This window comes from Zingiber officinale, chromosome 4A (assembly GCF_018446385.1).
Source record: "Zingiber officinale cultivar Zhangliang chromosome 4A, Zo_v1.1, whole genome shotgun sequence".
NCBI lineage: Eukaryota > Viridiplantae > Streptophyta > Magnoliopsida > Zingiberales > Zingiberaceae > Zingiber > Zingiber officinale.
The window spans coordinates 160,257,548-160,271,364 of NC_055992.1; the positions used below are offsets into that span (position 1 = coordinate 160,257,548).

General features: G+C 41.5%; 1 protein-coding gene and 1 non-coding gene across 2 annotated transcripts; one reads left to right on the top strand and one right to left on the bottom strand.

Annotated features, from left to right (window-relative positions):
• Nucleotides 1-2,411: 2,411 nt before the first annotated feature.
• On the bottom strand, nucleotides 2,412-2,484 carry TRNAK-UUU. Its single transcript has one exon. It is a non-coding gene; the product is annotated as a tRNA-Lys (tRNA).
• A 2,017-nt stretch (nucleotides 2,485-4,501) lies between these two features.
• Nucleotides 4,502-5,398, top strand: LOC121973846 (cytochrome b5-like). Its single transcript, XM_042525191.1, has one exon. It carries the CDS (start codon nucleotides 4,740-4,742, stop codon nucleotides 5,163-5,165), a length of 426 nt encoding a protein of 141 aa, XP_042381125.1. The 5' UTR covers nucleotides 4,502-4,739; the 3' UTR covers nucleotides 5,166-5,398.
• The last annotated feature ends 8,419 nt before the right edge of the window (nucleotides 5,399-13,817 follow it).

Consider the following 13,817-nt stretch of genomic DNA (forward strand, 5'->3'; position numbering starts at 1 on the left):
ACAAGTGCTTTGAATGTAAATTTCTGAGTTGATTCAAAGCTTCTGGACCAAGGCTATATTTATAGCCTTGGTCGGGGCGCCTAGAAGGGTTCCGGGCGCCTTGGGGGGATAAATTTTATCCCCCAACGTTCAGATCGAGTCAAAGCTCGATCTAGTCAAAAACTGACTTCCGGGCGCTTGGAAGGGTTCCGGGCTCCCCGGACTGGTCCGAACGCCCCGGGCTGGTCCGGGCGCCCCGGACAGTTCTGGGCACCCCGGATGCTAAGTCAACTCTGGTTGACTTTCGTCCGGGTCCTCGGCTCCGGATCCGCTTGATTGGGTGATCTCTGCTATCCGGAATAGGGCTCACCCGAACCCAAGTTCCGGTCTTCTCGAGCGGGCTTCCCTTCGGCTTCTCGTCCCTCAGAATCGCCGCGTGTTTTCTTCTCGTCCGCCGGCGTACTCATCCGCAGTCTTCGTCCCTCAGACGCACCGCGTGCCGTCCTTCTCGCTAGCTGCGTCTCTTGCTCCCCGAGCAATCTTCCGCTTCGGCTTTCGTCCCTCGGAACTACCGCGTGCTTCCTTCTCGTCCGCCGGTGTATTCTTCTGCAGCATCTTGTCTCTCGGACTGCCATCCTTCACGCTAGCTGCGTCTTCCACTCGACTACTTGTGCTCCTAAGCTCCTGCACACTTAGACACAAGGTTAGAAACATACAGGACCTAACTTAACTTGTTAATCACACCAAAACAACCTTGGGGTTCCAACATGTATATCAGTTGTTACCCGCTGAGGAGTTGACTCACCCCATGGTTATTATTACATTTCAGGTTGAGGCTGTCCGGAGGGTTCTAGTCGCTAGTCTCCTGCAGGTCGCTAGGATGTGTTGTTTTCGGACTTTGGTTTTTGTTTTCTTATTGCACTATCTGGACTTGTATTAGTTTACTTTATAGATGTTGTCGATAAGTTTTATTTGAATTTGTTTTACTACATGTCTGCCTGGACGGCAGAAGAGGTGAGTGAATTTTGTTTCGTTGTGTTTTTTAGCTTTATGGGTGTAGTTGAGTAAGATTGTTTTTGAGTTTTCTTTTTACTGTTTTAGTTTGTTTACTATTAAACTGCGTGGATGCTTGGTTGTTGCATTTTTATTATTATTATTGTTTCGGCCATGTTGGCCGAGGTATATGTGGCCCTGACGGCAATGTATAAATTTTGATATTGTCACCCGTATAGGGGAGATGTTGCCGAAATTTCTTCTGGCAGGGACTCCTCTTCCTTACTCGCCGTTTCTTTCTCTCCCACGCGCCTGATCCTTGCCCTAACCAGCGGCGGTTTCCTTCTCCCTCGCGTATAAGTCGTGGCCGAGTTCTCATTTCCTTCTCCTCGTCGTGTGCCCTAGTCCTTACCCGTGCCTATTTCCTTTCGACGCCGATCCTCTTCTCCTTTTTATTGTAACGACCCGACCCCCTCGGCCCCTTGGGAGGTCCATTTGGCGGCCCCTTGGCGGTCACTTGGGCGGCCCATTTGGTGGCCCATTTGGCTGCCCCTTGGCGGTCCCTTGGGCGGCCCATTTGGCGGCCCCTTGGCAGTCCCTTGGGCGGCTCAACTGACGACCCCTTATGTCGTCGATTGACGACCCTCGGTCGTGCCGTTACTCACTAGGTCTTCCTACCCCTGGCCAGTGAATTTTTGTCTTCCCAGGATTCGAACTCTAGATCTCCAGGTTAAGTACTAGAATTTATGAATCCTGGTAGTCAAGTGAGACGAAGGATTCGAACTCTAAACCTCCAGACTAAGTACTAGAGTTTATGAATCCTGGTAGTCCAGTGAGGCGCTCCAGGCTACGTACTAGAGTTTATCAATCCTGGTAGTCAAGTGAGGCACTTCAGGCTAAGTACTAGAGTTTATGAATCCTGGTAGTCAAGTGAGCGCGTCACTTAGCTAGCAGGATTCATAAACTCTAGTACTTAGTCTGGAGGTCTAAAGTTCAAATCCTGGGGAAGGTAAAAATATACTGACCAGGGATGGGAAGATCTAGTGAGTAACGACATGGTCGAAGGAAAAGACCTAGTGAATAATGACATGACCGAAGGTCATCCATCGTTCAAGGGATCTCCAAATGAGCCACCCAAGGGACGAGTCGTTACAGTGTGTCCTTGCAGCTAGCTGCCCCCTTGTGCCTTCAGCCCTTCACTCGGAGGTCATTAACTATTCTTTGTTTTATGACATTTTATGAGGGTTGATGACGCAAATTAAACATTTCTAAAAGGGGAAAAAACGAAAAGACAGTGTGTCCTTGCAGCTAGCTGCCCCCTTGTGCCTTCAGCCCTTCACTCGGAGGTCATTAACTATTCTTTGTTTTATGACATTTTATGAGGGTTGATGACGCAAATTAAACATTTCTAAAAGGGGAAAAAACGAAAAGACAGAAAACGCCGTCTGTGGGAATCGAACCCACGACCACGTGGTTAAAAGCCACGCGCTCTACCAGCTGAGCTAAGACGGCTATATTTCTTAATTAAATAATAAGTAATCAAAATAATAATAATGATATCATTCTCACCTCGCGATCATAAACTTTTTGATTGAGCATGGGTGTCAGGTGTCAGATTGTAAGATCTCAATGTTCTAATACATAAAAATAATCATTTCACAAAAAATAGTTTTTTTTATTAAAATATAAAAACTATATCATATTTAAAATCTTGTCCATTATATATATATATATATATATATATATATATATATGCGTTATTAATTTTTTTTATATGACAGTGTGTACCTCTGGAAATTAACCGATGTCAGAGAATATGAGGTGTCAAGTTCTATTTGGTGATGGAGGACGCGTGACATCCTCTTGTATACCGAAGGAAGGTTCCATTCGTAGATGACCGTAGACTGTTGGAATATTCTCTGACATACAGTAGTTATTCTCTGACAGACGATTACAATTCTTTTATCTTGTGGTCGTGTAGCACCTTCTGTCTTGACTTTTCTGTCCCGACCGGGTATGAATAAGAGAAGCTTGAGCCGATCGGTAGTTGGCCTATTGGGAGGACCAGGTCGGGATATAGTCGACCTGTGGAAACCCGACCAGTCGGAGTAGATCAGGCATCACCCCGACTGCCCGTCATGTCTCAGACTTGGGTGTCTCAGATCTGGAGCCCTGGTCTATGAGAACTCGACTGGGAACCATGTCGCTGATGTTGTTAGATGGTCTCACCTCTTATTTCCCTAACTGCTGACTGTCACGTTACCTTAACCTTTGAATGACACGTCCTATTGACTTCTGACTGTCACATCTCTTTAACTTCTGACTGCCCGACTTTATCGGACCCCACTATTATACAACTTATTATCATATTTAAAATCTTGTCCATTCTAAAAATATATATCTGTGCTATTAATTTTTTTTTTATATTTTCTTCTTAATCGCAAGATCTTTTGTGATTAATTAATTTTTTATATTTTCTTCTTAATTAATGCAAGATCTTGTGTCTTCATGCCATCCTCAATGTATAGTATGTATTACCAATCACTGCTGATTAGTAATGAAAATTTAGTTTATCAGTTTGTTTAATTATTATTATCATTGATTATTTTTAATACTTTAAGTCTCTGAGCATCTTATATATTAATTTTGGAGATAGATAATTTTTTTAAATTCACCTATCAAGTAAATTTAAGGCATAATTTATATACATTCAATTAAAATATTCATTTCATTTAACATCTAAACTCCGGTGTTTTTTATTATTTTAAAAAAATTAATTTTAAATATATATTTTGTCAAACAAAGGCGTTCCCCCTATTTGACCATGGCTTAGTGATTAAATTATGTTCTGACCTTTTTGAAATCAAATGTCAACTTTCACATTTGACCTTTGAGTTGATTGGTCGATACTTTCTAATTTATTTTGATCATTGATGAAGACATAATGAAAAATTTTCATAAGAATGAGTATATATAATACCAATTTTAAAATAAAACTAAAAAAAATTAAAAAGAATGTCAACTTTCAGAAATGGCTGGCCAAGTCACGAACAGGGGCACTGCATTCAAAATTTCATCAATACACAAAATCTAAACCATGGAAGATTAGTTTATACTATTCCACAATTTAAGTTGAGAGAGACCAAAAAAACAAAAAAACAAAAAAACAAAGAAAAAAAAAGTCAAAGTCAGATTAGATTTGAGTTTGTTATTTCTCACTTGCCATAGATTTTTCAATATCTAGAAGATAGTTTCCAGTCAAATCCAGTGGCCTGCTGACTTTGTAAGTCATTAATTTATTATTCAAATAAGCTAGCTATACGAGACCCCTTCATATTTGGTGTTTACTAAATACCACTTTAAAATTATCATAAATCTATCTTATATTTATCTTTGAAGTAGAGAGGGAAAAAATACTTTTGAGATATTTCATCTATAATTTTAGTAATTAAAGACATGGTTTGGTAAATATCAAATACAGAGGGCGCTTTTCGGAAGAGTGCTTAAGAAATGTGGAAATCATCGTGATGAAAGCTTGAATTTTGATCCTTTTTTTTCTCTCGATCGAAAAGGTCGACTGAAAGGGTTGACAGTCGGCTTCCCGATCGTCAGTATAATAGCGACCCTCTTCGGCACCAGATCCCTTCGCCTTTGCCGGTGCAGGTGAAGCTACCACCACCAACCACTGCCCATCCGCCGCAACAAGAAGCTCGTTCTCTGTTTTCTCCTCTGTTTCCTGATCCTCGCGCGCTAGCTAGCTAACTCCCATGGAGTCGTCGACCTTGAAGGCGTACTCCGCCGCCGAGATCTCCCTCCACGCCACCAAGAAAGACTGCTGGCTGTCCATCCACGGCAAGGTTTACGACGTGACTGCGTTCATGGAGGAACACCCGGGGGGAGAGGAAGCCATCCTCACCGCAGCTGCAGCCGGCGGAGACGCTTCGCAGGCCTTCGACGAGGTGGGCCACAGCTCCACGGCCACCAGCATGATGCGGAGCTACTTGATCGGCGCGGTGGAGGGACACGCCTCGGGGGCGAGCAAGCCCTTCTTCGGGCCCATGCTGTCGCAGTCGGAGCAGGGGAAGCCGGCGGAGACGTCGTCGGCCGGGGCCTTCCTCCTCCCTCTTCTGGTCCTCGGCCTGGCCTGTGCGGCTTGGTATTACTACAACTTCTGTGCCAAAGTCAGCTCTTAATTAATTAAAAAAAACAACCCTAAAGCTTGATTAATTTGGCTATTTGTTTTAATTAAGAATTAAGATATGGAGTTAATAAAAGAGGGTGTATTTTAATGTTTGTTTAGGGAGGGCACTCTTTTTGTGAGGATCGGATGTATCTTGTGGCATGCATGTTTCACTGAATTTCCACAAATTTGAGCTGGTTCTATTTCGGTTTATAAAATGATTAATAGTGTCTATTATTCTAAAAATTGATGGATTGATCGTCCATCTTATTCATTTCTTTTTTTATTATTAAAAAGGATATTTTTAGTAAAAATAGTTTTGTTAGATATTGGGGTCTTAAATAGACCAAAACGATTTTGAGGAAGGAAGTCATCAATTGTTGAAAGTCATAATTGACTTCAAAACTGAAATCTACGATTCGCGTAGATAGATTTAGACTATTAATTTGCTCAAAACCGATTAAGGGTGAATGAGAAATTAATGTTTAAAATCGGCCCAAAATAACATTTATTATTCATTAATAAAGTGCATGGGAGAATAGTCCCACATCGGAAATTCTCAATGTATGTTCTCTACTTATTAATGAAGATGTGTTAATGGAGTTAACACAAAAATAAAAGGACAGGTGCTCCCTTAGCCCAGGGCGAGCAGGTGCTCGCACCTGTGAGCCCGCCACCCGCCACGTGGAGCACGTGCGTAATGGGCGCTTTGTAGGCGCACTTTGCACTTCGCTCCAGGTGACATTGCAGTGCATACGTGGCACTCGGGTGACGTGTCAGGCTCGTACCTGACTTGGCAGTACCTATGCGGCATCCTCGTGGGCAAAGGGAGATGACTGGACAGTTGACTTAGGGAATGGATGGCAACCATTGATCAACGTTGATCAAATAGGTATGATGGATCGCTTGTGATGCGATCTAGAGCGTTGGATCGCAAAGAGTAACGATCTGACGGCTTGGGATGAGACTTGATCTGAAGCATCGAATCAATGGATCCAGATCCGATAGCCGATGACAATAGGTGGGATCTGAGGGTCACAACTCCTCAGATCTGATGAATGAGATTGAAGTGGGCTCGGTGAAGGGTTACAACCCTTCAGAATGGATGATCTAGATCGATCCAGCCCAAGGAACACATCCACTCACCCAAAGGACACTCAACCTCTTCTTTCAGTATAAATAGAACCCTCCAGATGATGGAATATTAACTCAATCCTCTCTTCTCTTCCTCAAGCATTCATCTCATCTTGTGCATTCAAGAGTCCAAGAAGTCTACTAGAAGGTTCGCTGGTCTCGGAAGTCGGAGTGCTACGATTCCGAGACATTCGTCGTCGTTGTATCTTGAGAACGAATTGCAACAATCCGTTAAGCACCGTAGCGGAGCAATATCGTTTACGGAGATAGTGTCGAACACTAGCCTCGACGATCAGTTTGCATACTCCAGAAGCTACCCGGGTTTAACAGTCGTAAACGATATTACGTGCAAACTGATATGGCTACCAATGACATTCTGACGGCCGTACCGACCGTCGTTCCGACCGCCATTCCGCACAGAGAAAGGCCGGAGAAATTCACCGGAACCGACTTCAAAAGATGGCAGCAGAAGATGCTGTTTTATCTAACAACGCTAAACCTTGTACGGTTTTTGCACGAAGACACGCCAACCGCTACGGAAGGTAGTAAGGCTGCTAGCGATGCGTGGTCTCACGGAGATTTTCTGTGCCGCAATTATATACTCAACGCCTTGGACAACACGTTATATAATGTATATTGTTCTCTGGAGATGGCGAAATCTTTGTGGGAATCCCTTGAGAAGAAATACAAGACTGAAAATGCTGGATTGAAGAAATTCATCGTCGGTCGGTTTCTGGATTTCAAGATGGTGGACTCAAAAAGCGTCTCATCTCAAGTCCAAGATATGCAATTAATATTGCATGATCTGGACGCCGAAGGCATGAAGCTGAACGAGACATTCGCAGTTGCTGCGGTAATTGAGAAGCTCCCTCCGTCATGGAAGGATTTTAAGAATTACCTAAAGCACAAGCAAAAGGAGATAGGGCTGCAAGACCTGATCCTGAGGCTACGAATAGAGGAGGATAATCGAAAGTTATCCGACTCCAGAGGAACCAAGCGGACTATAGACGAAATGTACAACCTGGTCGAGCCGAACGCTAAAAAGTCGAAGCAGTTCAAAAAGAAGGCTCAAGCAAAGAAGTTTAAAGGCTCCTGCTACAACTGTGGAAAGGCAGGACACCTGTCCAAGGACTGCAGACGCCAAAAGAAGCCAACCAAGGGGCCAAAGGATGCTGCGAATCATGTCGTAACCTCTCTTGAGGACTTGGATCTCACTGCGGTTGTATTTGAAGCCAACTTGATGGATACCAACCCGAAGAAGTGGTTCATTGGAGCAACTCGTCATATCTGTTCCGATAAGGCGATGTTCTCCAAGTATACTCCGATAAATGGCAGGAAGCTCTATATGGGTAATTCCACGACGTCGCCAATTGTTGGACTCGGAAAGGTTGTTCTGAAGATGACGTCCAGAAAGGAGCTAACACTCATTGATGTACTCCATGTTCCCGACATCAGTAAGAACCTAGTTTCTGGAGCGGCATTGGTCAAGGCCGGATTTCGGCTAGTGTTCCAGTCAGACAACTTTGTACTTACGAAGAATGGTGTCTTCGTAGGAAAGGGGTACCTAGAAAAGGGTCTATTCAAAATGGTTGTAATGCCTGTACTCCGAAATTTTGATGGTAATAAAATAAATGCTTCCAGCTATGTTGTCGAGTGTTTTAATTTATGGCATGATCGACTCGGACATGTGCATAATAATACTCTCAAACGTCTCGTCAAATTAAATTTATTACCAAACGTCAATGTTGACAGAACACATAAATGTGAAGTGTGCGTGGAAGCGAAAATGACGAAACTACATTTTCATTCGGTGGAAAGGACAACAACTCCTCTAGAGTTAATACATAGTGATCTATGTGACTTGAAATTTGTGCAAACTATAGCAGGTAAAAAATATTTTATTACTTTTATCGATGACTGCACAAAGTTCTATTATGTCTTTCTTTTAAGAAGTAAAGACGAAGCCCTAGAGGCGTTTAGAACCTATAAAACAGAAGTTGAAAACCAACTTGACAAACGAATTAAAATAATTCGAAGCGATAGAGGTGGAGAATATAGTGCACCGTTTGATGAATTTTGTACAGAATCTGGCATTATCCATCAAACAACGGCGCCTTACTCACCTCAATCAAACGGTGTTGCCGAACGTAAAAATCGGACACTAAAAGAAATGATGAATGCCTTGTTGATAAATTCAGGCTTACCTCAAAACTTGTGGGGGGAAGCAATATTATCGGCAAATCACATTCTCAATAGAATCCCTCATAAGAAAAATGATAAAACTCCATATGAACTATGGAAAGGCCGCGAGCCATCGTACAAATATCTGAAAGTGTGGGGGTGTTTGGCAAAGGTCGAAGTACCTAAACCAAAGCAAGTAAAGATTGGACCTAAAACGTTCGATGCGGTATTTGTCGGTTATGTCCATAATAGTAGTGCATATCGTTTCCTAGTTCACAAATCAGACATTCCTGATATACATGTGGGAACAACCATAGAATCTCGGAATGCGATATTCTTTGAAAACGTATTCCCAAATAAAAAGGGAAACGTTGAAAGTGATAACAACGGAAGTTCAAACAAAAATGAGGTTACCGAACTTAGCTGTTATAAAAGGACTATTGACGATCAAAGTGAAGAGCCACGTCGTAGCAAACGGGCTAGAGTTGAGAAATCGTTCGGGCCAGATTTCATGACTTTCATGTCAGAAATGGAACCAAGAACATTAAGTGAACTCTCTCTAGACCCGATGCTCCAATGTGGAAAAAAGCTGTCAATAGTGAAATTGAGTCTATCATGAATAATCATACTTGGGAATTAGTAGACCTTCCTTCTGGTAATAAACCATTAGGTTGTAAGTGGATACTAAAACGTAAGTATAAAGCTGATGGATCAATTGACAAGTATAAGGCCAGACTTGTAGCCAAGAGGTACAAGCAAGAGGAAGACCTTAATTACTTCAATACATACTCACCGGTGACAAGATTACGTCCATCCGAGTGCTAATAGCCATTACAGCACTGTATGACCTTGAAATACATCAAATGGATGTTAAGACTGCGTTCTTAAATGGTGAGTTGGAAGAAGAAATTTATATGGAGCAACCCGAAGGGTTCATGACTCCTGGAAATGAGAAAAAGGTGTGTCGACTTGTTAAGTCATTGTACGGACTTAAGCAAGCGGCTAAACAATGGCACGAAAAATTTGACAAAGTAATGCTGTCAAACGAATTCAGAATAAATGAATGTGACAAATGCATTTATGTCAAAAACACACCTGAAGGCTATGTAATTGTCTGTCTATACGTAGACGACCGGCTAATAATGGGCAGTAATCATGATGTAATCATGACTACAAAGAAAATGTTGACCAGAAATTTTGATATGAAAGATATAGGTCAAGCAGATGTTATATTGAGAATTAAAATTCTCAGGACATCAGAAGAGATAGTTTTAACACAATCCCATTATGTAGAATCTGTATTGAAAAAATTCAATGCGTACGATCTCTCTACAGTGAAAACACCTATGGATCTAAGTCAACACTTAGCGAAAAACCATGGTGAGACCATATCGCAGTTGGAATATTCTCAGATAATAGGCAGTTTGATGTATCTCACAAACTGCACACGTCCATATATTGCCTGTATGGTCAACAAACTGAGTCGTTTTACGAGTAAGCCAAACGACACCCATTGGAAAGCATTGATGCGAGTTCTCAGATATTTGAAATATACTATGAACTATGGATTACATTATGAAAAATATCCCGCTGTGTTGGAAGGATATTGTGATGCTAATTGGATATCAGATACAAAAGACTCCAAATCCACTAGTGGATATGTATTCACGATCGGTGGGGGAGCAGTATCTTGGAAATCCACTAAGCAGATTTGTATTGCTCGGTCAACTATGGAATCCGAGTTTATAGCACTAGACAAAGCAGCTGAGGAAGCTGAATGGCTGCGGAATTTCTTGGAAGATATTCCGAGCTGGATGAAACCTGTGCCTGCCGTACTAATCCACTGTTATAGTCAATCGGCGATTGGAAGGGCACAGAGTAATATGTATAATGGGAAGTCACGACATATACGTCGTAGACATAATACCATTAGGCAGTTGATCTTGAATGGAGTGATTGCAATCGACTATGTTAAGTCTAAAGATAATTTGGCAGATCCTCTAACGAAGGGGTTGAGTCGAGATCAAGTATACTGCTCATCAAGAGGAATGAGATTAAAAATCTACAACTGAAAACGACTGTAGCAATAACCCAACCTTGTTGACTGGAGATCCCAAGATCTTGGTTCAATGGGACAACGAAGTTACATAAGTTGTGGTCCAGCACATTAGATAGCTTATCTCTATCCCAATCCTAGGATGAATTTGTGCTGTCCTACCTCATGTAGTGAGGTTAAGCTTATGCTTTTAGTGACTTCTATACCTGATAAGGTGGAGTATGGTAGGATACTCTTGATAGAAGTGTCACCTATGTGAGTGTGAAGACAGACCGCTTCAATGAAACACTCATGAATCCAAGATGGTATCCATGGCCGAAACGGAACCAACCATGAGAACCTAAAGTAGGTGAGATAGATCTCTGTGTGGGTGTTATTGTCTAAGTATACCCCAACAGCTGAGCAGTTCAAGACATCACGTTCACTGCGCAACCTAGTATACTCGATAGCATTTCACTACGGAAGGTTCAAAGCCACAAGCTACCTCTCCCGATGCAGTGACTTATCGATTGGACTCTTGTAAAGTGTCAGCATGCATACACGCATTGCATTAATTTCCATTCATGTGGGGGATTGTTGGATATTGGGGCCTTAAATGGACCAAAACGATTTTGAGGAAGGAAGCCATCAATTGTTGAAAGTCGTAATTGACTTCAAAATTGAAATCTACGATTCGCGTAGATAGATTTAGACTATTAATTTGCTCAAAACCGATTAAGGGTGAATGAGAAATTAATGTTTAAAATCGGTCCAAAATAACATTTATTATTCATTAATAAAGTGCATGGGAGAATAGTTCCACATAGGAAATTCTCAATGTGTGTTCTCTACTTATTAATGAAGATGTGTTAATGGATTTAACACAAAAATAAAAGGACAGGTGCTCCCTTAGCCCAGGGCGAACAGGTGCTCGCACCTGTGAGCCCACCACCCGCCACGTGCGCACGTGCGCAATGGGCGCTTTGTAGGCGCACTTTGCACTTCGCACGTACGCATTGAGGAGCTTAAATTTATGCTCCAGGTGACATTGCAGTGCCTACGTGACACTCGGGTGACGTGTCAGGCTCGTACCTGACGTGGCAGTACCTATGCGGCATCCTCGTGGGCAAAGGGAAATGACTGGACAGTTGACTTAGGGAATGGATGGCTACCATTGATCAACGTTGATCAAATAGGATGATGGATCGCTTGTGATGCGATATAGAGCGTTGGATCGCAAAGAGTAACGATCTGACGGCTTGGGATGAGACTTGATCTGAAGCATCTAATCAATGGATCCAGATCCGATGGCCGATGACAATAGGCGGGATCTGAGGGTCACAACTCCTCAGATCTGATGGATGAGATTGAAGTGGGCTTGGTGAAGGGTTACAACCCTTCAGAATGGATGATCTAGATCGATCCAGCCCAAGGAACACATCCACTCACCCAAAGGACACTCAACCTCTTCTTTCAGTATAAATAGAACCCTCCAGATGATGGAATATTAACTCAATCCTCTCTTCTCTTCCTCAAGCATTCATCTCATCTTGTGCATTCAAGAGTCCAAGAAGTCTACTAGAAGGTTCGCTGGTCTCGGAAGTCGGAGTGCTACGATTCCGAGACGTTCGTCGTCGTTGTATCTTGAGAACGAATTGCAACAATCCGTTAAGCACCGTAGCAGAGCAATATCGTTTACGGAGATAGTGTCGAACACTAGCCTCGACGATCAGTTAGCATACTCCAGAAGCTACCCGGGTTTAACAAGTTTATCATTTAAAACTTAACACCAAATTGTAATACAAATATAAAGTTCATAGCATATGATTAACAATCTCATGAATACTTTTTCTCAGCCACCATGACAGACAGTCACATGAGGAGTGTCCTTGGCCATAGTCCAGCTGTCACGTGGTCCAAAATAAATGAGTGATAGCTTATTATTATTTATATTATATTAGGTATTGAATTTTTTAACAAAATAAATAAATAAACTAATAGGTATTGAGTTAAAATTGAATTGGAGTCGAATAAAATCTATTGAATAAGCATGAAGATAGATAAAAAATATGTTAGGTTCAAATAGATTAATTTGGATCAGCTAAGTTATGATTGAATCAAATTTAATTAGATTAAATTGGCTCAATCAATTTAAAATAAATTAAATTTTTTTAAGAAAAATAGTACCGCAAGCCTCCATACTACTACATACTACTACTATTACTACTTCTTCTTCTTCTTCTTCTTCTTCTTCTTCTATTTTTCCTTCTCAACTATAACTTGATCATTTTTGTCTTCTTTTTCTCTAATAGCTATTCTTTTTTTTTCCTCTTCGCAAAATTAGCAGCCCTCCTTCCTCCCTTTCTTTTGTTGTTTTTCAACAGACCAACAATTCTAGTCCTTCTTACTCTTCAACAAGAGCTGTCCTTGTTTTATCTTTTCTTGTCATCAGAGCTAGTCGAGATCGTAAAAAAAGATAGTGAGACTTCTATTATCTTTTTCTTTCATTCTTATAGTTGTTTTGTTATTTTTTTTCCTCTGTTGGCAGACAACGGTGAAGTGAGAAAGTAAGGTGCTGTTGCCAAAAATAAGTATTCCCATCAACTCTAATTCAAGCCTACCCCAAGTATAATTCTTGGATTCATCCTTGAGTAAGACACTGAGGCGAACATAAGTATTCTCATCAACTCTAATTCAAACCTACCCCAAGTATAATTCATGGATCCGTCCTTGTACTAGGGTAAATTAATTCTAAAGGTGATTGATTCAGTTCTATAGAAGTTTTCCATCAACCACTAGGGTAAATTAAAAAGTATAGATGGGTCATAGCGGACGGCCAACATCACTAATTTTTCAAACTCCACATGTGTAATGTGTCATGGGTAAGATTTAAATCCTCATTGTTTAGGGCGATCATCCCACCGGTTACTATCGCATCATAGTCCAGGGGCAGTGTTGAGATAATTTATTTATTATATATTAGGTATCAGGATCTTACAACGCGACTAATTCTAAAGTAAACGATCTGACGTCAAATTCCATCCACCAAGTAAATCCAGAAAACACAACAACTCCTGACATGACACTCATGCACACCAAAAATTCAATTGCCGCAAGTGCATTTTATGGGGGATTGAACCCTTGCTACTTACAAGAAGTGCTCAACCACTTGCCATCATACTACACCTGGGAGCGTGTTGAGATAGTTCATGTTTTGTAAGAAGATAGACCACATGTATAAAACTAACTTACTATTTATATATCATGTGACAAAAGGTGATGTGCTCATCTCGAACAGTCTAGTATCAACGGTCC